The sequence below is a fragment of the Micromys minutus genome (genome assembly GCF_963924665.1).
Source record: "Micromys minutus genome assembly, chromosome: 25".
In the NCBI taxonomy this organism is placed as follows: domain Eukaryota; kingdom Metazoa; phylum Chordata; class Mammalia; order Rodentia; family Muridae; genus Micromys; species Micromys minutus.
In genome coordinates, this window is record NC_137960.1 from 35,920,703 (window position 1) to 35,948,120 (window position 27,418).

The 27,418-nt window shown below is 42.8% G+C and overlaps 2 protein-coding genes across 6 annotated transcripts in view; one reads left to right on the forward strand and one right to left on the reverse strand.

Annotated features, from left to right (window-relative positions):
• LIN28B (lin-28 homolog B) overlaps positions 1–11,525 on the forward strand; it is a gene marked incomplete at both ends in the record, with an annotated part of 83,830 nt that extends 72,305 nt beyond the window's left edge. For both annotated transcript variants that reach the window (XM_080938334.1, XM_080938333.1), the window contains one exon: positions 11,159–11,525. In XM_080938334.1, coding sequence (XP_080794460.1) covers positions 11,159–11,525 — 367 coding nt within the window. The remainder of the gene's footprint in view (positions 1–11,158) is intronic.
• A 10,480-nt stretch (positions 11,526–22,005) lies between these two features.
• The window catches only part of POPDC1 (popeye domain cAMP effector 1), a 38,146-nt gene continuing 32,733 nt past the window's right edge, over positions 22,006–27,418 (reverse strand). For all 4 annotated transcript variants that reach the window (XM_080937824.1, XM_080937825.1, XM_080937826.1 and 1 more), the window contains one exon: positions 22,006–25,313. In XM_080937824.1, the coding sequence (XP_080793950.1) occupies positions 25,189–25,313 (125 nt within the window). In that variant the 3' untranslated portion in view covers positions 22,006–25,188. The remainder of the gene's footprint in view (positions 25,314–27,418) is intronic.

A 27,418-nucleotide genomic window follows, 5' to 3' on the forward strand; every position in this document is an offset into this window, starting at 1 on the left:
GAGTAAGAAAATAAAACTTGATTTGCATCAGGGTTACCTTCTTTCTGGGTAATGTGTTATCCTGTCTTGTTTTCGTCTCCTCTTCATAGCATCTTCTTATGTTATTAATGTTTTAATTGTATTTTAGAACTTGACTCATTTGGTTATATTAGTATTGTAATTATGTTATAAAAATAGTGCTAATGTAATTGTATTTTTTATAACTTTTTTAGCATGTTACAAATAATTTCCAGTAGTATTAAAAACAAATCTTTCAAATTAAGAAAAGAAGGATCACAGGGAAAAAACATAAAAAGTAAAATTGGCCAGGCGGTGGTGGCACACTTTTAACTCCAGCTTTGAGAGGCAGAGGCAGCTGGATCTCTGAGTTCCTGGATAGCCAGAGCTACACAGGGAAACCCTGCCCCAAACTGACTGTATGGATCTCACTCACGTCATGGCTTTTCTGGTACATGATTATTATATGGTAAGGGGTGACTTAAGAACAACACTAGCATGAATTATACAGATAGCAAAGGAGTATGCATGAAATATTTTGTTTAACCCACTTAAATGAGACCTGGGCAGATTAGAACTGGTTCAGAGGAGAATCTAAAGAGCCTTTGGAGACTAGGAGTGCTGCTGTGAATGGTCAAGGGGGAAGGGGGACAGCAGGACTTCACCTGCCAAAGGAAAATGTGCCACTCAGTAGAGAAGCAAGTTAGTATTGCTGCTAGTTATCAAGCCATATAGAGAGAGATAAGATAGCCTTTGTGGAATCAAAACCAGATAATGCAGAGGTCTGTACCCTGGGCCTAGACTAGACCTGTGGAGCACAACTTTCCCCTTGTGTGTGTGTTACATTCATTCTGATTATAAAAATTCTGTGAAGAGAATTTTATATCCATTGTGGTAAAGGAGAACACTTTACCACTTGATTCAACTTCTCAAGTTCTGGCGTGCATGTACATCAACACACCTGACTATAAGTGATAAGACACCATGACCAAGACAGCTTGTGGAAGGAAGAGTTCACTGGGGCTCACAGTTCTAGAGGGTTGAAGTCCATAAAGGTGGGGACATCATGACAGCATGTAGCAGGCATGGTGGCAGGAATAGGAATCTGAAGGTTTACATCTTATAAATCACTCTCACAGAGCAGAGAGGGAACTGGAAGTAATTGACACATTTTACCTTCAAAACTCACTCACAATGACATACATCCTCCAACCAAGCTGAGCCACCTAACCCTCCCAGAATAGCACAGTCAACCAGGGACCACCCGTTCGAATGCCTAAAACAGTAGGGCCATTTCTTACTCACCCATGACACTACAGTTATCACATTTAAAAGAAATCACTGTCTCTGTGCACTGTGTGTGACAACATTACATAGGGACACTGTGACATAGGTGTACAGTGCATGCTCAGTCTTCCAATGCTTTCCTCCCTCCCCCACTGACCCTGTAGACAGCTTCACTTCCTCTTCTTATTTTCTTCTTTTTTTAAACTTTATTTTTAAAAACAAAGATAAATGTACAGATTTTTAAGCATTTTTGCATAAAAGTATACAAATACATTTTTATAAGGTTGTAATTAAGTATTTGTGGGTACATATACATACACATATGTATGTGTGTATCAATAATATAGGAAAAGAGGTTATTAATTTGAGGAGATAGGAGAGAAACTGGGAGGGGCTGTAGGGAGGAAAGGGGGATGTGATACCAGTTCTATTTTAATTAAAATATATTCTTTTTTTTTTCTTTTTTTCTTGATCTTCAAACAGTCTGTGGGTTGTTTCTGGGGTGTTCAGAGCTTTCTGGGGTTAGTATCTCATTATCAGTGACTGCATATTATGTCTGTTCTTTTGTGACTGGGTTATCTCACTCAGGATGATATTCTCTAGATGCATCCATTTTCTTGAGAATTTCGTTAGGCCATTGTTTCTGATAGCTGAGTAGTACTCCATTGTGTAAATGTACCACAATTTTTGTATCCATTCATCTACTGAAGGACATCTGGGTTCTTTCCAGCTTCTGGCTATTATAAATAGGGCTTCTATGAACATTGTGGGGCATGTGTCTTTGTTGTATGTTGGAGCGTCTCTTGGGTAAATATATGAGCATGGGAGATCTTTCCATTTTCTGAGGTCTTCCTCGATTTCCTTCTTTAGAGGTTTGAAGTTCTTGTCATACAGGTCCTTCACTTGCTTAGTTAGAGTCACACCAAGGTATTTCATAGTTTTTGTGACTATTGTGAAGGGTATCTTTTCCCTAATTTCTTTCTCCACATGTTTGTCTTTTGAGTAGAGGAAGGCTACTGATTTGTTTGAGTTAATTTTATATCCAGCCACTTTGCTGAATTTGTATATCCGCTGTAGGAGTTCTCTGGTGGAATTTGTGGAGTCGCTTAAGTACACTATCATGTCATCTGCAAATAGTGATGTTTTTACTTCTTCCTTTCCACTTTGTATACCTTTGATTTTCTTTTGCTGTCTAATTGCTCCGGCCAGGACTTCCAGTGCTATGTTGAATAGGTAGGGGGAGAGTGGGCTGCCTTGTCGAGTCCCTGATTTTAGTGGGATTGCTTCAAGTTTCCCACCATTAAGTTTGATGTTGGCTGTTGGTTTGCTGTATATTGCTTTTATTATGTTTAGATAAGGACCTTGGATTCCTGTTCTTTCCAAGACTTTTAACATCAAGGGCTGTTGAATTTTGTCAAATGCTTTCTCAGCATCTAGTGAGATGACCATGTGGTTTTTTTCTTTGAGTTTGTTTATGTGGTGGATTACATTGATGGATTTCTGTATGTTAAACCATCCCTGCATGCCAGAGATGAAGCCTACTTGGTCATGATGAATGATCGTTTTGATGTGTTCTTGGATTCGGTTTGCAAGGATTTTGTTGAGTATTTTTGCATCAATGTTCATAAGTGAGATTGGTCTGAGGTTCGCTTTCCTTGTAGGGTCTCTGTGTGGTTTAGGAATGAGGGTTATTGTAGCCTCAAAAAATGAGTTAGGTAGTTTTCGATCTGATTCTATTTTGTGGAATAGTTTGGAGAGTATTGGTATTAGGTCGTCAATAAATGTCTGATAAAATGCTGCACTGAACCCATCTGGACCTGGGCTTTTTTTGGTTGGGAGGCTTTTGATGACTGCCTCTATTTCTTTAGGTGTTATGGGATTATTTAGATGGTTTACCTGGTCCTGATTTAACTTTAGTACCTTGTATCTGTCTAGGAATTCATTTATTTCCTCCAGATTTTCCAGCTTTGTTGAGTATAGGCTTTTGTAGTAGGATCTGATGATTTCTTGAATTTCCTCAGTTTCGGTTGTTATTTCTCTACTTTCCTTTCTGAGTTTGTTAATTTGGATACTCTCTCTTTGCCCTCTAGTTAGTCTGGCTAAGGGTTTATCAGTCTTGTTGATTTTCTCAAAGAACCACCTCTTGGTTTTGTTGATTCTTTCAGTGGTTCTTTTTGTTTCTGTTTGGTCGATTTCTGCCCTAAGTTTGATTGTTTCTTGCCCTCTACTCCTCTTGGGTGTATCTGCTTCCTTTTGTTGTAGACCTTTCAGCTGTGCTGTCAAGTTGCTGACGTATGCTCTCTCCAGTTTCTTTTTGGAAGTACTCAGAGCTATGAGTTTTCCTCTCAGTACTGTTTTCATTGCATCTCGTAGGTTTGGCTGTGTTGTGTTTTTGTTTTCATTGAATTCTAGAAAATCCTTGATTTCTTTCTTTATTTCTTCTTTGACCCTGCTATCGTTTAACAGAGTGTTGTTTAGTTTCCATGTGTATGTGGGCTTTTTGTTGTCTTTGTTGTTGTTAAAGACCAGCCTTAGACCATGGTGATCTGAGAGGATGCATGGGAGTATTTCAATCTTCTTATATCTATTGAGGCTCGTTTTGTGGCCAATTATGTGGTCAGTTTTTGAGAAGGTGCCATGAGATGCTGAGAAGAAGGTGTATTCTTTTTTTTTTTTTTTTTTTTTTTAGGATGATATGTTCTGTCAATATCTATTAATTCCAGTTGGTTTATAGCCTCTGCTAGTTTTACACTGTCCTTGTTCAGTTTTTGTTTCCCTGATCTGTTCATTGGTGAGAGTGTGGTATTGAGTTCTCCCAGTATTATTGCGTGGGGCGCAATGTATTTTTTGAGCTTTAGTAGGGTTTCTTTTATGAATATCGGTGCTTTTGTATTTAGAGCATATATGTTAAGGATTGAGAGTTCCTCCTGACAAATTTCCCCTGTAATGAATAAAAAGTGTCCTTCCTTATCTTTTTTGATAACTTTTGGTTGAAAATCTACTTTATTCGATATTTTAGAATAAATATAAATTAGAATAGCCACTCCAGCTTGCTTCTTGGGGCCATTAGCTTGGAAGGTTTTTTCCCCACCCTTTTATTCTGAGATAGTGTCTGTCTATGTCTCTGAGATGAGTTTCTTGTATGCAACAAATTGCTGGGTTTTGTTTATGTATCCAGTCTGATAGCCTATTGTCCTTTTATTGGGGAATTGAGTCCATTTATGTTAGCAGATATCAAAGTATAGTGGTTACTGTTTCCTGCTATTTTTGCTTTTGGAGGTTGAATTGTTCCTGTATGTCTTTCTTCTTTTGGTTTTCTAGCTTAGGAGTGTTCTTGTTTTTATTAGGATGTAGTTGTAATCGGTTTTCCACCTATAATTCGTTGTGTTTTTGGGTTTGTTGTTAGATATTGTATCAATTTAGTTTTGTCTTGGAATATCTTAGTCTCTCCATCTATGGTGATTGAGAGTTTTGCTGGGTATAGCAGCTTTGGCTGGCACCTGTGCTCTCTTAGGGTCTGCATGATGTCTGTCCAGGCTCTTCTAGCTTTCATAGTCTCTGTTGAGAAATTGGGTGTGATTCTGATTGGTCTGCCTTTATATGTTACCTGACCTTTTTCCCTTACTGCTTTTAGTATTTTTTCTTTACTTTGGGCACTTCGCATTTTGACTATTATGTGTCCGGAGGAGTTTCTTTTCTGATCCAATCTATTTGGAGTTCTGTAGGCTTGTTTTATGCTCATGGTCATCTCATTCTTAAGGGTAGGGAAGTTTTCTTCTATGATTTTGATGAAGATATTTACTGTGCCTCTTAGTTGATATTCTTCACCCTCTTCTATTCCTATTATCCTTAGGTTTGGTCTTCTTATTGTGTCCTGGATCTCCTGGACATTTTGGGTTAGGAGCTTTTTGGTTTTTGCATGTTCTCTGACTGTTTTGTCTATGTTTTCAATGTTGTCTTCGGCCCCTGAGATTCTCTCTTCCATCTCTTGTAGTCTATTGGAAATGCTTGCATCTGTGACTCCTGATTTCTTTTTTAGGTGTTCTACCTCTAGGGCTGTCTCTTTTAGTGTTTTCTTTATTGTGTCAATTTCCGTTTTAAATTCCTTCTTCCATTCCTTCATCTCTTTGGTTCTCTTTTCCTCTAGTTCTTTGAGTGTTTTTCTTGTTTCCTCTTTAAAAGCTTCTAATTCTTTATGCTTTTTCTCCTGTTCTTGTTTAAGGATCTCTATCATTGTCTTGAGGTGTGATTTTAGGTCTATGTCTTCTTTTTCTGGAGTGTTTGGCATTCTGCTGTTTGCTGTGATGGGAGAGCTGGGTACTGGTGTTGCCAGGTTGTCTTGGTTTCCCTGGGGTACGTTCTTTCCCTTTCCTCTTGCCATCTTGTTGTCAGTCTTGTGTCCCTGGATCACCGCTGGCTCACCGCTGGCTCAGTGCTGTTCCTGGTGGCTGGTGGTCTGAGTGCGGTCTCACTTCTTCTATTGTCATATATACACTGATGATTCTCTGTGTCTATAGAAAATACAGAAACCACTAATGAGAGAAAACAGCATAGCAGTCTCTCTGAGGCTTCTTTAATTCACTCAGTATGATTGTATTTGTCTGTATTTACATTCATTCTCATTCTTTTTCATGTCTGAAAAAATTCCACTGTGTATATATAATACATGTTTTTAATCTACGGCTTCTGTAACTGAACACCTACACTGCTCCATAATCTAGGTATTATACGTAGTTGTATCTGTCATACTTTAATATATTTCTTATATTACAACTGTAAGATTTCATTGACAAAATATATATCGTGGCTTTGTTTCTTCATGTAGATTTCCATGAAACGATTGAAGGAAAAGAAATGATTCTTTTCTTTTCCTTAGAGAATTGTCCTCATTAAAAGCCATTTTTTTTTTCTTTGACTTAGGAATATACACAAATCAGTGTGTTAGCCTATATAATCTAACCCTAATTATTAGCAATTATTAATGGGTTTTGGACTTGTATAAACAGTTTGACATCACCAAAGAGATTTCAGTGTCTTGAGAGCCAAATAGTGAGGCATAATTCTTTAACGATTTGTTTGTATGTGCGTACCTGTATGTATGTGCATCGTATGGCCTGCAGAGAACCTGAAAGGATGACAGACTCATTAGAACTGGAGCTCTAGGTGTTTAAGAGTTACTCGGTATAGGTACTGGGAATTGAACCCAGGTCATCTTCAAGACCAGCAGGTGCTCTTACCTGCTGAGCCATTATTCCAATCCTGAGACCCACTTCTTTAAGATCTAAGAAAAGATTATAGGAATGTTTAGCTTCATCAAGTTTAGTCCCATCTGTACCTTCCTGGCATAAAGCATCCCTGCAAGACCAAGAAACAGAAATCCTAAGAGCAAGGAAAATGTTCATGATTTCACTCTCAGCTCTTACTTTTCAAGGTGAGACCTGCATAGGGAAAAAAAAAACCCTCATTTAACAGAAGTTATCTTATCTAAACATTATAGCAATTGATCTTGCTCAATTTTCACCTGTCTACATGGTGAGCAATTTTAGAATGCTCATTCTTGGCAAAGGGTAATGTGTAGTCATTCACAAGAAAACCAATTTGAACAGGGAAGTAGGACGGGTTATTTCCTTCTTATCTCTGCCTTGTCATTTTCCTCAGCAGTAACTGGGCTGCAGTGAAAAATTAAACTCACTGAGCATTAGAAGCCTATCCTTAGAGATGTAAGCAAAACTGTCTTAATTCTCTTTTCTTTTTTCCTCACAAAGTTTAATTCTTACTTACATACTGAGACAGGTGTGTGCCCATGAGTGCAGGTGCCAGCAGAGGTCAGAGGAAGATGTTGGATCCTCTAGAGCTGGAGTTAGCAGGCAGTTGAGGGCTGTCAGATTTGGGTGCTTGGAACCAAGCTAAGGAATTCTGGAAGAGCAGGATTCTTAGCCTCTGAGCCATCTCTCCAGCCCACGTTTTAACTCTTTCTGATGCCCATATGGTTATTAAGACAGGATATGGTTTGGCACAAGTTTCTTTAGTCTCTTGCGCAGAATGTTCCTAAGGACACATTTTAGGTAAATAATATTGAGCCAGTGCTCCAAAGCTAATCCTCTATAAATGTTACTTATATAAAATAAACTTAAGACTATCCTTAAAAATTTAGTAATATCGTTTTAATTCAGTAAAATGTAACAGTACAGAAAGAAGTATTTTAATCCTGTCTTCATAGAAGCTCAGATCCTAGCAACATTATTTATATCAAAGGTAGCTCTGTCACATAATGCCAGAGTTCTGCATAACACAGCAGATACACTATTGGCTAAACTCAGAATAACACCTTTTAATTTTCCTGCTACGGACATTGGCTTTCAGAAAAGACCTGTGTCACTCATCCAGCTGCATAGTTAATGAAGTCTGTTACCACAAACTGACTGTGACTTCTTCACTGCTCTTCCTCTAAAACCTGCTTTAACAAAGAGGTGTGCGTGCATATATGTGTGTGGGGGGGGGGCTGATATCCATGTATACTATTTAAGTTTTTTCATACATTATTTAATATTTATGTCCACTTGGGAGATAATAAATTATTCCTTTATCAAGTAATGATGAAACTCTTTAAAATTTTCTTATGCTCCAGTCTGGTATTTTATTTACTTGTTTTGTGAACTTTCTTAGAATCCGGTCTCACTGTTTCCTGGCTAGCCTGGAACTCACTGTTTGGACCAGAGCAGCCTAGAACTCCTGCCCCTGCCTCCCAAGTCCTGGGATCACAGGTGTGTGCCCTTATAATTAATTGGCATCCAGTCCAGTGTTTAATACTAAAACAAATTTCATTTGTTAGGGGATAAAAGTTTAGTGCAGTCACAGGGAAGCTTAAAAGAAATTAAGAATAATAATTGTAAAAGCTGACATAGTTCTGGTGGAACTGTGTTCCTTTCAGCAAAGCCTTGTCACATCTCTGACCTTAGAAAATTTGGCACAATGAGAAGCACTTCTAGACTTTTACATTTCCAGCCACAACACTGAAATAAGTGATCAAACATTACCAGAAATTACACATTCCTCTCAGAGTCATCCATCCAAGCAGCTACCTCCTATTTTCCTATTTTAATCATTTTAAGATAAGTTAAATATGTTTTTTTTTTTCTGTATGAAAATACTTTATTCCTAAAGATGTGTGGCCGAATAGTAGAAGAAAAGCTAAATGCTTCCAGCTAGAATACCAGTTTGCGGTTGTGCTGCCGCTGCTGCAGCAGAAAGGCATTGGCGTATGTGAGTGCAGGAGTGGAAGTCAATTCTGACCTGGGCACTTCTTCATTGTCTGCACTGGCACAGGGCCACTGTGCGTGGGATCCGGCCTGTTTCTAACAAGCCCTTTATACTCCCAAGAAATTGATAAGCATTAAGTTATCTGCCTTTGAATACATCGTTTCCTTAACCAGAAAAAAAAAAAAAAAAAAAAAAAAAAAGAACAAACACACCAGCCTTTTCCATTAGCCAGAATAGATTCAAATAAACTTTAAACTTAAAACCTAAAGTTCATTATTTTGTTCTTCAAGCTGTGATATAAAATAGATCACTTTAAACAAATAGTTATTGTTTCATGCAGTTGCTGCAAAACTTACCAAATGTTTTTAAGTGTAATGAAATAAACTCAAAATGCCTGGTTTATAACCATCCCAAAATGAATGCTGGCCTGAAAAGGCTCTGTTTAGCACCACCCCTCCCCCACAGGCCTCTGATGATTTCTCTCCTCTTCTGTGGTCTCTTCTTTTTTTAAACCCACTACAACATTTTCCATTTCTACTTCTTAATGACCCACACTGCAGTTGTTCTTATATCTGTCCCTCAGTTTCCATTTTGTTGTTTATAAGATGACAGAAGCTTGCAAGAAAAGCTCTCGGTGGATTTTAGTTGGTTTCCAAGGTACTTCAGTACATTTTTAGTTGCTGTTACAACCCAGACCACATCATTAAGCAGAGCCAAAAAGTTAACAAACTTGAAGTAATTCAATAAAAGAAGACATCAAATAAGGTGACAACACAAACATTAAAAAATGTTTTATTATCTAGCTAATTATCACCATACCTGTCATTTGGGTCTGATACAATGTTTTGTACATAATGTATATTAAGATTGAATGGGCATTCTACACAGTTGACCCCACTACCCAGTAAGAGGTAGAGATAGTTCCTCATTATCACCAACTAATAAAAAGGTCAGTAGAGTAGTCCCCTCTGAAACACCCACCTTAGTTTAAATAGTCTGGAACTGAGAGGTTAAAAGATAGAAAATTCATTTCTACTGCCACAAGTTTTGGGTTCAGATTTCATTTTGTGTCCATGCCGCCCAGAATTAGAAAAAAGCCATCCAAACACCACCTTTTATTGGGCACTATAAAGAGCTAACTGGCAATATATTGCTGAATTTCTCTTTCCTATTAATATTGCTGAGAATCTAATCAAAGTCACCTAAGAAGAGAAAGAGTAGGTAATTGTTCCTTAAGGATACTGTTTTAGAGAGCATACAGCTTTAATATTAAAAGAAAGTCATTTTTGCGAACAGTATGAAAGTAAACTTTCTAATAAAATTCAACCAAATTTGCAAGACTATTTGAAAATTACAGTAATCTGAGAGATCAATGATCCGCATAGGCTCAGGTGTTGTACAGTTGATCTTCAGTTGGCAGCACTGTTTGAGAAGGTAAGGACTCTTTAGGAGATGCAGTCTTGCATCCTGCAAGCAGATGGGGAGGGTCCCTTCAGAGTCCATAGCCTTATCCCACTTGCAGTTCACTGAGACCAGAGCAGGTGTATGCTGCCCGGTTGGTAGCTCAGTGTCTGAAAGAGCTCAGCTTCTTCCAGCCTTTCCTTAATTCAACCACAGGGGTCATCATGTTTTGTCCATTGGTTGGGTGTAAGTATCTATGGCTGTCTCAGTCAGCTGCTTGTTAGACCTCTTGGGGGGCAGCCTTGGCAGGCTCCTGTCTGTAAGCACACCATAGCATCAGTAATAGTGTCAGGCCATGGAGCCTCCCCTTGAGCTGGATCCCAATTTGGGCCTGTCACTGGACCTCCTTTCCCGTAGTCTTCTCCATTTTTGTCCCTGCAGTTCTTTTCGACAGGGTCAATTCTGGGTCAGAGTTTTGACTGTAGGATGGCAACCCCAACCCTCCACTTGATGCCCTGTATTTCTACTAGAGGTGGGCTTTACAAGTTCCCTCTCCCCACTACAGGGCATTTCATCTAAGGTCCCTTGAGAATCTCTCACCTCCCAGGTCGCTACATTCTAGAGGGTCCTCCCCACCTCTTGCCTTCCAAGGTTATCTGTTTCCATTCTTTCTACTGGCCCTCAGGACTTCACTCTTGTTCCCCTCAACACCTGCTCATGTTGCCCTTTTCCCTTCCCTGTCCCCTGTCCCACCCAGGTCCCTTCCTCCCTCTACTCCCAGTGATTGCTTTCTTCTCCCTCATATCTAAAGCCAGCTGGTGGAGTTTTTGGTTTATTGTTGACTGCCATCTAGTGGGCTAAATTATTCTTTCATGATAGCCTGTTAAATTTGAGTGGCTAGTTTCTATATGGAAACGTTAATTATGCTGTGCTTTGTGTGTTTTCACTGGCTGTTGTGTTTAATACATCTGATTTCTATAAAGTTGCTGGAACATTTTGGTGATAATAATCCTTGAAGAAATCAGTGTAAACAATATAAATAATATATACTTTAAAGAAGTTACATTAAAATAAACTGATCTCATTGATAGGTTTTGAACATTGGTAATTTAAAATTTTATATATGTAAATTATTTCAGTAATTACTACATTTTTTAATATTAGTGATACACAGGACATACCTTTAAGATTTTCTTCTCACTTGTCTTTGCAGATGCTACAACTGTGGTGGTCTCGACCATCATGCTAAAGAATGCAGTCTCCCTCCTCAGCCAAAGAAGTGCCATTACTGCCAGAGCATCATGCACATGGTGGCCAACTGCCCACACAAGCTTGTTGCTCAGCTGCCCGCCAGTTCTCAGGGAAGACAGGAGGCAGAATCCCAGCCATGCACATCTACTTCCCCGAGAGAAGTGGGAGGGGAGCATGGCTGCACAGCGCCGTATCCTCAGGAGGTGAAGTCAGAAATGGTGGAGCGGCCAGACAGGTCACCCCAAGAGGTTTCTTCCACGAAAGCATTTGCAGCAATAGGAGAGCAAAACAAAAAGGGGCCTTTGATTCAGAAACGGAAAAAGACTTAGTACTTGTCAGTGTTCTCTTCACCCGGTTGGGAAGTCTACCTCAGGCAAGCACAGGGGAATATTGTTCCACAGAGAGCAGCTGACCGGGGATTTTAACTACTGCTGAGGAACTGTGAAGTCCTTAATTAGACAAATCACTCTTAAGCAAATTACATTTAAGCAGGGTGTCATGTTTTATAGAATTGAGATGCTACATATAGTATGTGCATAAGTGAGATAGGAAACCTGAATCTGTGAGTGTGTATGTGTATGTGTGTGAGGATTTCACATAAGAGTGCAGGCACATACATACATACACACACACACATATATATATATATATACACGTGTGTGTGTGTGTGTGTGTGTGTGTGTGTGTGTGTGTGTAGATATAAGCACATACTCTTCTTCAGATAATTGGGCATCTTCAAGCATTGAAAATCCATGGGAAACATTTGAGATAGTTTCAGAGTTAACCCTTGGAATTTTTCCTAAATACTACTTCTTTTATATGATGTTTAAAAAAAAAAAAAAAACAAAAAACCACATGACTGTTACCTTTCATGTGAACCAAAGCATACTTCAGATCTCAGAGCTACCAGTCAAATGGTACGAAAGGCTTTTGGGATACTTGGTGCCTCCCAAGTCTGTGTTCATAACTCTGTGTTTGCTATTGCTGTTGCTTGTCTCCTGCTTGGAAGTAGTAACCTAACTCTAGACGCCTCTGACTGCCGTAAGCTTTTAATTCTTGGATACATAACTCCAGAAAAGACAATGAATGTGAAGTTTCTGTGCTGATATTTCAGTGTCTTTTATTCTGTTTTGATTGTATATTACATGCCTATTAAGAAAAATGAAGGGGAGGGTAATGTATATAGTAATATGATCCTTTCAGTGGTATTTTATACTAGGTCTTTTACAAGTGTTCTGAGGTTTTTAAGGGATTATGGCAACAGAAGCCTCCTTTGACTAAGTAGCTTTTGAACCATCACTTAGAACAGGAAGGTCTCTTACTTACTACTGAAGCCTTGGAGATAAATTTAATTATTTGGGTATATTTTGGTGCCTGTTTATATTTCCCCTGGAGAGTCCTCAGACCTGTTTCTAAAACAAAAGCAGCATAGAAATAAAATGGTGGGACTTAGAATGAAAATTAAGTTGCCCAATAGATACAGCCCGTGATTGATGCTAAAAAGAATAGTGTTGGTGGCAAGCAGACTGGGTGGCGGGCCTGGAGTGGAGCTATCACATTGCCCCGGTCGGTGTGTGGCTGGAAATACTTCATGTGATGGCATCACTGCCATGGCTGCTTCCTGGAGCACAGAAGCTGAAGTAATGTGTGGTGGGCTCCGGACAGGCGTTCAGGGATAGCCATGAGAGTCTTCTCAGATGGCCTCTTGGTTTGCTAGGGACTGAGCGTGGTGTTGGGCTGTTTTCCATCGTATGTTGTTTTGGTTTGTTTTTTGTTTTTTAGCCTGGTTCTAAATGTGATAAGCAAATTTTTGAAACATCTTCAAGAAGGTACCAAGGAATTGCAGTGCATAATTTTGGCTGTAACTATATGGGCCTCTTGGTATAAGCTCAGATAATCAAACAAGAAAGCACTGTCACTCATCTGCCATACATTCTACACAGGAGTCCCTTCCTCCCGTGTGTCTCCTGGGAGGTGGGTAAGGCTAAGGCTGCATCAAAGCCATTAGAGGAAGAAACTCTCCAACTAGCTTGCCAGTCCTTTCCAGAGTAGCTTGAATTTCTCCGTGTGCTGTACTACAGAGCTCACCTTGACGACTCGAGTGTGATGTGGCCATAGAGAAGTACCGCCTTGCCTTCCCTGAGGGTCTGATAGGTTACTTTGACCGTTCAAACCAAAGTTCCTTGACTATAAAAATAGGAAATAATGGACTTGAAAATTAGACATCCTGTTTACATATACAAATTCAGAGCTGAGGTCATTTTAAAAAATGAAGATAGAAAGTTCAGAACCACTTGACCTATAGATGTTATAGGGGACTTCTTTCTCAGCATCTGACCAGACTGAATTCCTAAAAGCACATACCAAACCTATCATGGTTAAAAGTTGGGGTTTATTTTTTTATGAAAATATTGTCACTATTACATGCTCAGGACAAAGAACTTTGCTCAGGGAACATACCATATAATGTTTTTTTTATTTTGGGGTTTTGGTTTTTTTGTTTTGTTTTTTTACAGACTAGTCTATAATCTTGCTTTCTCAGAACAAGCCAAATAAATTAAGTCTTTATGTACGTACATGTACTTGTTAGTAACTACCTCTGAGTTTGACATTGATCATAATTCTGAATATCAGATAGTGGTCCTTTTTTATTTCATGCCGAAGTCTTGTAAAGCAGAATTCCACTCCCTGCAGATGTGAATTCACTGACACAAACACTTGTTCATTCACACAAGTGAAAACATTCTGTTTACAGCAAATGGCTACCTCCTAGCTACCACATAGCACACCTCGACGCTGCTGCAGCCTTATGGGTTGCAGATAATTCTCTGGTACAGACACTTTTAATCTGTAGCACCTACAGATAGATGGGCATTTGCAACTGCATGTTTCTGAAAAGGCGCCTGTTTTTCTCATGGACTTGCCATGTTAGGTAGCAAAGTCTCCAAGCATTTCCTTAAAGTTATGTATTGAATTTAAGGAAGAATGAGCACTCTTCATCCTAAGCAAAGCAGAACACAGAAACAGCCTTGAAAATAGCTGTTACCTAGAGGAGGGGCAGGAGAGGTAACAAAAGCAAACTTGGTGTACCCCGTTCACTTGCATCCCTACTGTACTGAAGACAAAGCATACTGTAGCATCCCCAGCCCTAGGCACATAACTAGCACCAGCTCGCCAAGGGGAACTTAAAGTGCAGTGTTGCTTTGAGCCAGGGGGGAAAGGAGTCTGTGGAGCACCACTTTGCCAGGGTTCCTAATAGTGGGGTGATAGCCTGTGGGTTGAGCCACCTTTTGACCTCCCCCTCATATTAACACAAATGTAATTCCTAAAAAACGATTCACTACCAGCCTTTAGCCTGTGAACTATATGTTCTCTACACAGCAGGTCATAGTGGAGACATTTTTGTACTTGCATTTCTAGTCTTTGGATGTATTTTTACAAATGAAAGATTTAGGAAGATTTTTTATTTGCTTATAACTTGGAAATTTTAGTGTGCAATCTAAAGAAAAAGATGAAGACATCACGTTATTCACATCAGCCCACCTCCCAAATAGAGGATGTTTTTATTGCCAATTATTTTTGTATTCTGGCTGGGATGTATTTCACACCAGTGCAGGCCTAGCTTGCTGCTGGCTGTATGTAGTTTGTGAATAGAAGCTCATAAGTGTTAATAGACCTTGTAACATTCATTGTAAGATGAGTTATACAGGATGTGGGGAATCTCATTAAGTCTTAACGTTAATTTAAATTAATTTATCTGTTTTCTCTAAGAAATGTTTATCATAAAATATGTATGTAATTTCCCATTCTGGTATAAAATCTAGGGAAGTGTGTGGAAGTGGAGTTGTGCTGACTTTACTTTTCTAGCTGTCTTAATGAGACTTATTTGTTTAGAAAAACAACAACTTGTTGAAAGCATCCAGTTCCGTCTTACATACTGTCAACAGCCTCTTCAAGATGTGCCTATGTGACCTGTGACCTATGACTCCTTGTTGATCTTACACTTGGAACAGAATTATGGCGTATGGTAAAGTCCTATACTGTGAGAAAGTATCCGGATGTGCGACACACCTGTGGCTTACCCCTTGATGGTCCCAGCTTGAAAATGACGGCGTTGACTACCTCTTCAATCACTCTGCCTACCACAGGCACCTAGCACCAGACTGGCTTTAATTAATGTACATCATTTCTGTGGCGGTAACAACTCTATCCATATTAAGACCAAAGTGAACCCTGGTTTTTATATGTCGTTAATACAGTATTGTATCTGGTATTTGAAAATGATCTTGTGTAGTGTTTAGATTACTTCACTCCATTTTGATTCATGTTTACAAGTGAAAATTTTTTTTAAAAACCCACTTGAGCTTGCGTTGGAAAGAACAAGGGAGGAGTTGGTACTGGACTGGGACAGTGCATCCCGTCACCTCAGCAGACTGTCCTTCTGCAGACATGGGCCTAGTGTTGTCTTTTTGTACTGAATGTCTTACTCTGTTAGCTATTGATGTTTCGGAATTTTAAATTACATGATAGAGAATAAAAATACAATGTTGGTGTTTAAGATGGTTTGAAGATATTTTGTGTGTGACTTCTGTGATTGAGAAATTAAATAAATGAATAAAGGGACCTTTCAGAGGTATTTGCCAATGTGAGGATGAGCATGGTCTGGTAGTGGTGGTAAACATGGAAGGGTTTTTTTTTTTTTTTTTTTTTGATTGGGGGTGGGGCTTGTCTTCATCTGGATTGTCCAGTATTATCATCACGAATTGTACAAATTTGTACATGGAGAACTACCCTTTGTGTGGCCAGAAAGAATGGCATGAAGCTTATAAAAACCTCTTGGAGAAACCATTTTAGAATTTTCTTAACAGGCTTCTCCTGGTAATTATGAGGATTTGGAAAGAACAAATTAGGAGACAGCATCACCAGAAATGTAAAATGTTAGTGTAACCTGGACCAACCATGCAGTAGAGAGGCACTGTCAAAACAGATTGGTGAGCTATTAACCACCGCAGCCTGTATCCAAGTAAATGCTCCTTCGTTCCAGGATGATTTGCTTTATTATTTGGTGTCCTGTGGCCTCTACATCATTTATTTGTAAGAGTTAGAGACAATTTTTATATTTTGGATATGTGTGCTGACGAGTCAGATCCCTGGGAGCTGGAGTTGGAGAGCTGTGAGCCTTCTGATGCGGGTGCTGGCAGCTGAACTCGGACCCTCTGTCAGGATGATGTTCTACCCAGTGAACCTTCGCCCTAGCCCATGAGGGTTTTTGTTTTGTTGTTTAATTGAACCAGAGCCATTTGAAGTGAACACTTTTACAGTTTCAAGCCACACAAATGGTCATACTAGCAATGGATAGATTCATTTTGCTTAGGCTATGAAGAGCTTTTTGTTATAAAAGATTATAAAGATTGTATTTTAAAATGTAGTATTGTACTTGAGGAAATATGAGAAATGGTTCTTAAAAAGAAAGTATGGGGGGCTGACTAAGAGCACTGGTTGCTCTATAGAGGAACTGGGTTGAATTCGCATCGCCTGTGTAGTGGCTTACAACCTTATAACCTAGTTCCAGGGGATCTTATGCCCTCTTCCCTCTGGGTACCAGGTATGAGGGAGGTTACACATACACATACTGAAGGCAAAACACTCACATGTAAATAACAAAAAATGCAAGAATATAACTGGTAATACTTTTTATTCATTTTAAGATATAAAAAAACTTAAAACTAGTCTTATAGAAATAACTATTAATGGGCGTTGTTGGTTCTCTTATAGTCAGATGAGCATGTATACACACATGGGATCCACATTAGATTAACCTTGAAGCCGTACTTGACAATTGACACTCGACATTCACTTGCTTTCAGATATGGTTTGGAGCTGTTCTTGTCATACAGTGTTCTGTTGTATAGATAACCAGGTACTGGAGAGGTGGGTGGGTGGCTCAACAGTGGAGAACTCAAGATGACCTGGATTGGATTCCCAGCCTGCACTCATGGTGGCTCTTATTATATACTTGATGTGTATGAGTGTTTTCTTTGCAGTATGTATGTGTACTGTGTGCCGGGCATCCTCAGAGGACAGAAGGCACTGGATCCCCTGGACCTGGAGTTATCGGTCTGTGAGCCGCCATGTGGGTGCTGGGACCCACACCCAGGTCCTGCTGGAGCGGCCAGTGCTAACCCTCTGAGCTATCTTCGACTCCAGGGGATCCGAGGCCCTCTTTTGACCTCTACAGGTACCAGGCACACATGCAGAAAAGCAAAATCCAAACAAATGTTCAAGAGTAGCACTTGGTGAATGTACATTTGGTGTGAGGGCCGAGCAGCCAGGCTCGTTTCTAGGAAGGGGAGTTGCAGACAAGAACTAGCATAAAAAGACAAAAGCTGGGGAAGTGGGGCGCAGGTGGGGGGAGAAGACTGACTACATGGAGGGCACTGATCTGACCACGGGCCTGCGGGAGTCTGCTGACCCAGCCCCCTTTATTAGCTCCCTGAGGAGAGACGACCGAAGTGGGAATTGTGCTCTGAGCAGTGGAAAAGGAGCTCAGGGCTGCCAGACGCATATTCAAAGACAAATGTCAGAAGGAGGCTTCATACAGAATCTTCTTTTAAAAAATCACTGCATTTCTGTGGGGGAGAGAGTGTGCCATGATACACTTATGGAAGTCACAAGACAGCTTGAAGGAGTCCTTTTTTCTCTCCTAACATGCAGGGCTGAAAAACTCGGGGCACCAGGTTTGGCAGCAGGTGCCTTTACCCACTGAGCCATCTTCCTGGTTCTGTGTAGGTGTCCGTTGTTTGTTTTGAAGACACTTACTGAATCTTGAAACTTGGGTGTCGTCAGTGGTCAGGGGCACTTGCTGCTCTTCCAAAGGTCTCCAGTTTCCAACACCCTGGTTAGGTGCCTCACAACCTAGCTCCAAGAGATTTGATACCTTTTTTCTGGCCTCTGCAGGTCCACAGTTGCACACACACACAAATGAAAATGAGTTATATCTGAAACAAGAATTACACTGAGGCACACACAAGAGATACAAAAGATGGGTCAGTAGGATGCATCCAGATGCTAGGAGAAAGTGAGTGCCGTATACAAGAAACCAGGCTGCAGAGGCTTGGAAGCGGCACAGGCATGTATCTGAAATGGGAGTGCAGAGGAAAACTGCAGTGTGGTCACTAGGAAACAAGCAATGAGGGTTCAAGATTGCGGTTGCAGAGATCACTCAGTGGCTAAGAGCATGGGCTGCTCTTTAAGAAGACCCGAGTTCAACTCTCAGCACCCACATGATGGCTCACAGCTGTCTGTATCCTGGGCTGGCCTTACTCCTTTGTGCACTTTTAGTTGATTAGGGGAAGAATAGGTGGAAGAGAACTTATGTGGACACAGTTGCTCCATCAGACGCGCTCCCTTAACATCATCTCTCTGCCTCCCTGTTTGTCACCGAACCGTTAGCTGCAAGCTCACAGGGCCCATGCTCTTTGCTCTTCTTGAATATGGGCATCTCTCCCAAATCCGCATGGTGCACCAGAACTCACATGAACAGAAGACAACGGGGCCTCGCAGCAAGGAAAGACAACCCTCTGCTGTCACGTGTCACCTCAGGACCATCTGCTTTACTCCTTACGATGACCTAGCAGGTTTAGGAAGGCAGGAGATGGGATCAGATGAGCATCTGTGACATGCCCGGTTGGAAGAAGGGTGGAGAGGGTTCCCACCTTTCTTTGGGTTAAGTAGGTGCCACGTGTGCTGGACTAGGGAACACGTCTCTGCAGTTAATGTCTCTGATAACAGGAGGACCAGAAGCCTGAGTCCTTTGAACACACGTGGTTTACATTATCTGCTTCTCTTCACTTGTGCAGCGTGGTAACTGGCAGTCACCTGGACTCTTGTGTCAGGCCCTAACAGGGAAACCAAGGAAACCAGGCCTCGCGGATACAGTATTGCAAGTTCTGTAGAACCTCCCATTCTCTACCTCTCCCCAACACAAAGCAAACAATAACCAACCAGCCACATTGACAACACTTAAGGATCCCATTTCTTAGAAGCTCGCGACAATAACCCACACTACTTTAGTAATTATTTAGTAGTTTGTCCCCTCCGGCTTCCGGGAGACAGATAGAGCTGACGCAGCCTGTCCTCTGACCTCCACATATGGGCAGTTCCCCCTCCCGGCACACAAGATAAAAAGTTATAAAAAATAAAGATATTAGATATTTTCTGATGGTCTCACTTAAGTGATGAACCTTTGAGGAGACATGGTTCATTTACACATCACACCGTGTATGCGTGCAACACATCATAAATAAAAATATATTTTAGAATAATTTAATTTAAAAGTATTGACTTCTAAGGTTAGTGGTGTGTATGCCTTCAGTCCAAGCACTCAGGAAGCTGAGGCAGGATGATCATGAGTTGGAAGTCCACCTGGGATGATTAGCAAGTCTGGTCTGGGGTGGAGGGGGGTGGGGGGGGGAATGAGTGCAGGTCTGGAGTTGCACGTTCTAGCCGGAGCCATGCTGCACCTCAGCAGTGCCAGCAGAGGGCGCACAACCCACACTCTCCATCACCTCGGCTACAATTTGAACATCTAAGTATTTCATATTGTAATATAAACCTATCTATGACATTTCCTAATTGTCATCTAGCAAGGCTTGGTTTTAGTACCTCCAGAAGATGTTAAAGTATCTTACATAAGACAGAAAAAACAGACAACCAAAATCTGCAGTAAGTCACATACTTAAATCAGCCTTTATAATGCCCAACACAAAGCAAATGCCGGATAAGAGGCCGTTACTGTGTCCTAGGGTCTGATGTAATGGGGAAAAGCTTTCACCTACTCAATAGAGACATAGTTTCTTCCACTTTAAAAAACTGAGAGTCAGGGTCTCACCATGTAATTCTGTTTGGTCTGGGAACTTACCATGTAGATCAGACTGACTTAAAGAGTTCTGCCTGCCTCTGCCTCCTTTTATCAGAATTAAAACGGGCATATCATCACGTCCAGACTCGAATAGATTTGATTCAAGGTCAGCTGGATTCCTAGATATGGGACTACATTCATACTACAACCAGCCACAGTGTATGTGAACCCTTGACAGCAAACCGTGACAAGCAAGCATACACAGGGGACACAGCACAGCAGCTGGGAGCTGTAGCACCTGTGGACGCTGAGGACTCCACAGACATCACAGCAGGGGGCTAGTGTGCCTGGTGTGGGCACAGCAGCTGGGAGCTGTAGCACCTGTGGACGCTGAGGACTCCACAGACATCACAGCAGGGGGCTAGTGTGCCTGGTGTGGGCACAGCAGCTGGGAGCTGTAGCACCTGTGGACGCTGAGGACTCCACAGACATCACAGCAGGGGGCTAGTGTGCCTGGTGTGGGGGGGATGCAGGAAAGAAGTAACTGGCAGTAGGAAGAACCTTGGTGGCTGTGTTGACACTATCCACATTTGGTGCACGACCAGAAAGATGGCTCAAGATTAAGAGCACCGACTGCTTTTCCAGAGGTCCCAGGTTCAATTCCCAACACCCGTATGACAGCTCACAACTGTGTGTAATTCCAGTCCCAGGGAATCCAACGTCCTCTTCTGACCTCTACGGGTGCCGGATGTGCACAAGGTGCACAGACATCCTTGTGAGCAAAACACGCAAACACACACGCAAATAACTAGTTAAAGAGAAACCGTTAGCTCTTTTCCTTCCTGCAGGTCAGGGCAGTTTTTAATCTCAGTGTGCAAACTCTCTGATTACTTTGATGCCAGGATCTGCAAGGTTCAGCAACTGGTCTGACTGGGATGATGAGGAAGGACAGACACACAGACATGTGGACGGAAGGGCTGGGATTGGGCGGGCTGGAGACACAGCAGCAGCGAGTTGGAAGGTCAGCTCGTTTATCTTCTACACCTGAGCAGGGGAGAGGCAGCTGACCAGGGAGGGTTTACTCTCCGCAGGGGGTGTCTATAGGGAACAGTGTTAGGTTACAGCCGTCCAGGAGGAAGCTGTGTGGTTGATATAGTCTAGATACAATGGTCAGTCCTTTGGAGACACTTGAACTTGGGCCAGAGAAAGGCTTTGCAAATTCCCACAGACCTGAAGTATTGGGGTCCTGACCGTGGCTATGTGAATGCCAACAGTGCACATCCGCTCAGTAATTAATCTGCTTCCCACACTTAGCAGCACAGATGTTAACTCTGCATAATGAGCCTAGAGTTGTCCTTATACCAGAAGTAGAGAATCATGGTTTGTGTTATTTCATTAAAAATACACCTGAGGCTGGAGAGATGGCTCAGTGGTTAAGAGCACTGGCTGCTCTTGTAGAGGACCCAGGTTCAATTCCCATATCCACAGGGCTCACTACTGTCTGTAAGTCAGTTCCCAGGGGATTCAACATGCTCTTCTGTCCTCTATGGGCACCAGACACTCACATGGTGCACATACAAGAGACTCTTGAACAAGAAGAGCCTGGCTCTTGCAAGAGACCCCTGAATTGTTGGACCTTTTAGAACTAGAGGGGATGCTCGGGTGTGATGATGCTCTATCCCAGAAGGAAAACTGCAAAGCTTTTGGAGTTTTGCACCGTCAGCTGTGGCCTTGCAGTAACCTCTTCTGCTGGCCAAAGGGAGTCAAGACAACAGACCTTAGGTCATTTAAACAAAACCAACAGAATACCACCACCTCTCAGGACTGCTCAGCAAAGTGGCTCCCTTAACCTCTGCAGTTAACTGCCCCAAACCTGCTCTTGGGAGTGGAGTTAAGATCAAGTCCTAAGTGCAAGATGCTCGAAACAAAACATACACATATTTCCCTAAGTAAAAATTTATTTAATCAAATGACAATGTGTGGGGTGAATCTGAACAATAACATTATACACAGCATACAGCTTTAATATAAGGTGATTGTTATCCATGTAAGTGCACCTGCAAAGCTTCCTATCGAGTGTCTGCATAGAGCACCCTCGAAATCTGTCATCTTCAAACTAGTTTGCAAGTCTAACAGAAAACCTATAAATGGCACTTAGAATCAGGTTCTTTAAGTTATAATTCGCACACTATTATCATCAAACCCGGAGTGTTCCAAGAGGCTGTGATAAATAAAATGTGGCTGCTGCCAGGGATGGTGCTGTCTTGTAGGTAGCAGAACGGAAGCATGACTGTGCCCTTCCTCCACAGAGCTGTCAGCTACTCGCCTGAGACTGAGCTGAACGGGTGGGAATTCCAGTCACTCGAGTTGCCGATAGCAAAGGAAGTTGGGAAGCAAGGAAGGGAAAGGGGAAAGGAATCAGGCATAGCAGGGTCAAAACAAATGGATTTCAATAAATGTCAGACCGAAGGGTGGCACCTGGGGGTCTGTAAGTGCACTAAGCCCTAGAGGCAGGACTGGGTGGCCAAAAGCCACCACCTTCTAGCTGGGGCATTTCCTGGAGGACGTGCCCTAACCTGAGTAAGCTGGGGACACGGAAGTATGCTGGTCACATCAGCTTTCCTAAAGATTTTTCCAGCATCCACGTGCTTCTGTGTTTAGGGCCTCCATGGGAGCAGAAAGTAGAAACTGGTGGCTCTGAGTCAAACCAACCAACCAACAAACTTGAAAACCAAAAGAGGAACAACAAATATCCCCCGCAGAGCCTTCAGAAGCACAGGCGTTGGTGTGCCTTTGACCCACGTTACCTGCCAGTTGACATACAGCAGGGTGACTGGGGTGGAGCAGAGAGTTCAGAACCCACTAACAGGTCACACAGCACCCGTTCCAACTAACATAAGATACACAAAACCGTGGGTCTCTATAATACTTGTGCTGTTTTATAAATATAAATGTTCTGAGGGCTTTCAAAATATCCTACGAGACAATTGCACTTTGGCATAAGTATCCTCCGGAGTCATATAGCTGACTTGATGTTACATTAAACAGAGGTCAGGGGTAGAGACAGATTAACGTCTGCAGAGCATTTTCTGAACATTATCTCGGAGCTAACTGAAGGCTAAAATCAGAGGAAGCGTCTTCTAGGAGACTAGCACAAAGATCCATCAATCTAATGGCTTATGCTGCTTTGTACAAAGGTACACTTGCTCATCTGTGTGAATGAATCTGAAGTTGTCCAGAGACCTAACTCTTGGGACTCTTCTCCCTTCTGCTCCCTCGCAGCCACGGCTATGTGGGAGGGCTTCCAATGGCTCCTGTTCTCCAAGTCTCTTTGTCTTCCTTGCAGGTACGTCTTTAAAAATAGTTTCAAGTTTCTTACTCAGACTAAGTGGCTCTCCGAAGAGCCCTCACCACGTGATTCTATCCTCGTTATCGGTGACATTGATACACACACGTTTCCAAGAGGCGAGTAAATGATTCTAATTCACCCACTTTTTACTGTGTGCCTTTAAAACAGCTCCATTCCCAGCACTACAAATACCTCAGCTCGATCCGGGCAGATCAGCCCAGGTAACCTTTTCTACTATGTGGGGTAGAAAAGGCCACTGAGGCACCACACATGGAGACTGGTCCCAGCGGAATCCGATATCCCTGCCTTCTCAGGGGGTGTCGTTTGCAGAGTGGCTGTAAATTAGCCGTGTGTGTGTGGGGGGGGATGAGCTAAGTAGTTTCATGGAAATTGAAACCCACCCTATCACATCTTAGGTGGGTGAATGGACAAAGTGCCCCCCACCCCCAGGTTGACAGCTACAACCTTAAAGTCACGGTTAGGTCACCACTGCTTTCATTGTCTCAAGACTAAGAGCTGCTGGGTTAATTTTTCTTAGCTCTGGAACGTGACGGGGGTTGGGGGGAGGCTCACATGTTCCAGTTGGTTTGAGCAGATGAAGCAACCATGAGAGACACGACTAGCCAATCAGTGGCTTCAGCATGCTATGATCAGCTAAATGAAATGATTTGGGCAAAGCCTAGTACATCGAACATCCCTAAAAAACGTGACTAGCAGGAAAGAAAGACTGGCACCAAGGCCGTCCTCCCAGCAGTCCCCCTGTTGGATGTCTCTGGCCTCATGTGAAGCCTCTGCCCCATGGGTTTGTTTCCTCTTGACCACAGTTCTGGAACCAGCTGGTCCTTAAACAAACATTCTGTTGTTTTGAGACGGAGTCCGACTAAGTGACCCCAGGTGGACCTCAGACTCTTAGGGCTCCTACCTCAGCGTCCCCAGTGCTGGCCTTACAGGTATGAGTCACAGTGTCTGGCTCAGGACATCTGCTTCTGTGATCCCAGAAACGGACTGAAGAGCAAAGCTGATTTTCAGTGCCTCCAGCGTGTGATACCTGCTCCGTCCATCTTTCTCTCTTCTAAAGGGAGAGGCCTTAACTGTATCCGAGCTTATGGCCAAGATGGCTCCAAGTTACAAGACAGAAAGTTTAGCTGAGTCATCCCTGAGTTCAGAAATGCTTACACTCGCTGCAGGCCCAGGTTTCAGAGTCACTGATAAACTGCAGGGATGGGCTCATTCACAGCACATTCAGATAAAGGTGTCACTATCGAGTGATCTACACCCAACAAGGAGGGTGGCCCTAGTGAGGGAAACCTTCTGGTCCTGGGTTGGGAAACAAGACAAGTCTTTGTCTAAAATGTATCATGAAAACGTCAACTGGACAAAAGGAAAACTTTTTAATGTTCTGTCAGCCTCAATTTCGACTTGCATCGTTAAGGTGATCAAAAGGACTCGCTCTAAATCCCCATGAGAGAGGGAAAAGCACATGTGAGAGAAAGAGCCACAACTTAGAAAAATAGGTGAAAAGGCATTGTGTTCATAGCTTTAAGATTCATTAAAATAACATTAATATTCTACTGCAAAAATACATATCTGAAAATAGAGCAAGGTCTAGTCAGGAGGCTCGGCTAACACAAGAGGCTGGCTGGCCGGACAGACAGCACACAGCTCCTGTTTGCGACCCTCCCTCAGTTCCCACCGGGCAGGACTGGAGCAAACCACCCAAAGGTCACAGAGTGTGGGTCTCCTGCTCATCAGCACAGCCTCCGTCGTGGTCGCTAGATGCTGCTCAAGGCAACTGGCGGGCTTGGAGAGCGTCTGCAGACACCGGCACAAAGACCTCATCGTCATCTTCTAACCCTTCCTCTATTGGCTTCATCTTGGCAGAGGCTCGCTGCTGCGGGGAGGACACCGCTGTAAGGAAGCACGGAACGCAAAGCGTGAGTGTACATCCTGCACGACACTTGGGAGGTCCTTTCAGGGACGCCTTGGAAGTCTCGATCGGGTGGTTTAATGAGCTACTAAGTTGGGAGTTCGAATCTCAGTGGAGAGAACACATCTGAGAAGAACCTGCCACCCGTGCTTCCCGTAGCTTGAGCCTCATAAACAGGCAGAATGTCCAGGGGATGTTCCGAGGTCTGATTCAGCTTACACGGTCCACAGTAGAACCATACATCTGACTTCATCTAATCAATATCGGCCTCAGAAAGATGGTTTAACAAATATTTCCCCAAAGAACCATTGTTTTCCTAAACTACAGGGTTTAACAGAAAACAACCTAAAATTTCATTTTCTGCCACCGAAAGTTTAGCTACTTCCTGGGCTGACTGATCCCAGACATCGGCAGGAAGTGTCCGGTGGGAGAAACAGCGCTGGGGAAAGTGTAGCCCCAGCGTCTTTGCAGATGCTATTTGACCAAAGAGACAATTCGTTCACTCTCTCACTCACCCAAGGCTACTCCACCCTACCATGAACGCATGCCTAATGAGGGACAGCATGTGGCCCAAAGAGACCTAAGCCTTTATATCATACGTCTCATGCATGTGTGAATGTGTCCGTGCATTTGTGGCTTGGCATTAGCGTGAAGTCGGGACAACCCCTCCTTTCCCCTCCAGCACACGGGTCCCAGGGACTGAACTCAGGTTGTCGGGGTTGGAGAAAATGCCTCCACCTGCTGAGACATCTTGTTGGCCTTAAAAGCAAGTTTTTACAGAGTAGACTTTGAAAATGTGTGACAAACTGTTCACATAATAAGGTAAGCCCGAATTCCCTTCCTTGAAGCGTCTCCGGCGGCCTCGCCCTCCCACCTCTGAGCATCTCTCTGTGCGCAGCTGCACAGAGGCAGTCAGTCAGCTGCGGAACTGGGGAAGGACAGAGGGTGCCACTCAACCAACTCTTCAAATGCTTGGGGACAACAAAGGGGTGCAGAAGGACCTTAGATGAGGCAGACTAGCCAAGCTGAAACTACACACGGTCACTACTGCTGAGTGTCACACGGCAAGCCTGCCCAGCACTGGGAATGACTAGCTATGAAGGAGGAGCAGGCAGGGTACCAGGGATGGCTCAGGCTGCTCCCCAGAGGAAGGCAGTACCGGTGAGGACAATTTGCTTTGTACTTAGCCACAACACGTGCAGCTCTGTAAGAGATAAAGGCCACGTGGCCAGAGGGGAACTCCGGAGAAGCTCGGGAACCGGTGCCCGCCGTGCTGCCCCCTAGCGGTATGTCTGGGTAAGGACACTTTAATTCTTTGTGAAACCGGGCTGGTAAGGATCCTGCTCACCTGGCAAGTTCCTAGGGGGCTTATGCTCTTTCTAAGTTCCTAGGTCGGTATGGGAGATAGAATGCTCGCCTTGTTAATGTTGGGGAGAACACGAATCAATAGAGCCCCTGGAGGCCGGCGGTCTAGATGGGAACAATTATCAGAACCCGTCATCGCCTCAGCAGAAATGGGGCTCGTGCTTAGACAGCAGTTTGTGTCTCTGCGAATCCACTGCCGAGAGAGTAGCAAAGGCTCTTTGCTACAGCTTCCATCACGGCCTCCAGTTATGGTTAAATCTCATAAAATATTAACTCAGGTTCAGAATCCTCACTCTCATAAAACCCCGAGGACAGCGTGTTTCCGGGCATTAAACCCAATCAATGACACACAGGGAAGTCATGGCTGCATAACCGAGTAACAAACACACAGAGGGAGTTTTGGTACAGCGGGGCTAAGTGGGCTGTAGTTTTTTTTTGTCAAGTCAGTGATGACACAGTCTGTGAGACTCTCCGCGACAGCCCAAATGGGGTGGGTCTCTCAACCGTTTAACCCAAGCTGTGGTATCTTCTCACGGAGGAAACACAGAGTAGCTTCCAGTGTTCCAATATAACTGGAAGTGGCCGAGGAAAACCTTCCGAGAACTTGCAGCTCCTCTGGGAGAGTCTTACTCCGTTCCCATGACATCTACAGCCCTTAGACAGCACCCGGGGAGCTCAGGCGGGCCCAGAGGAGGCCTAAGTCCCACACATTCACTGCTTC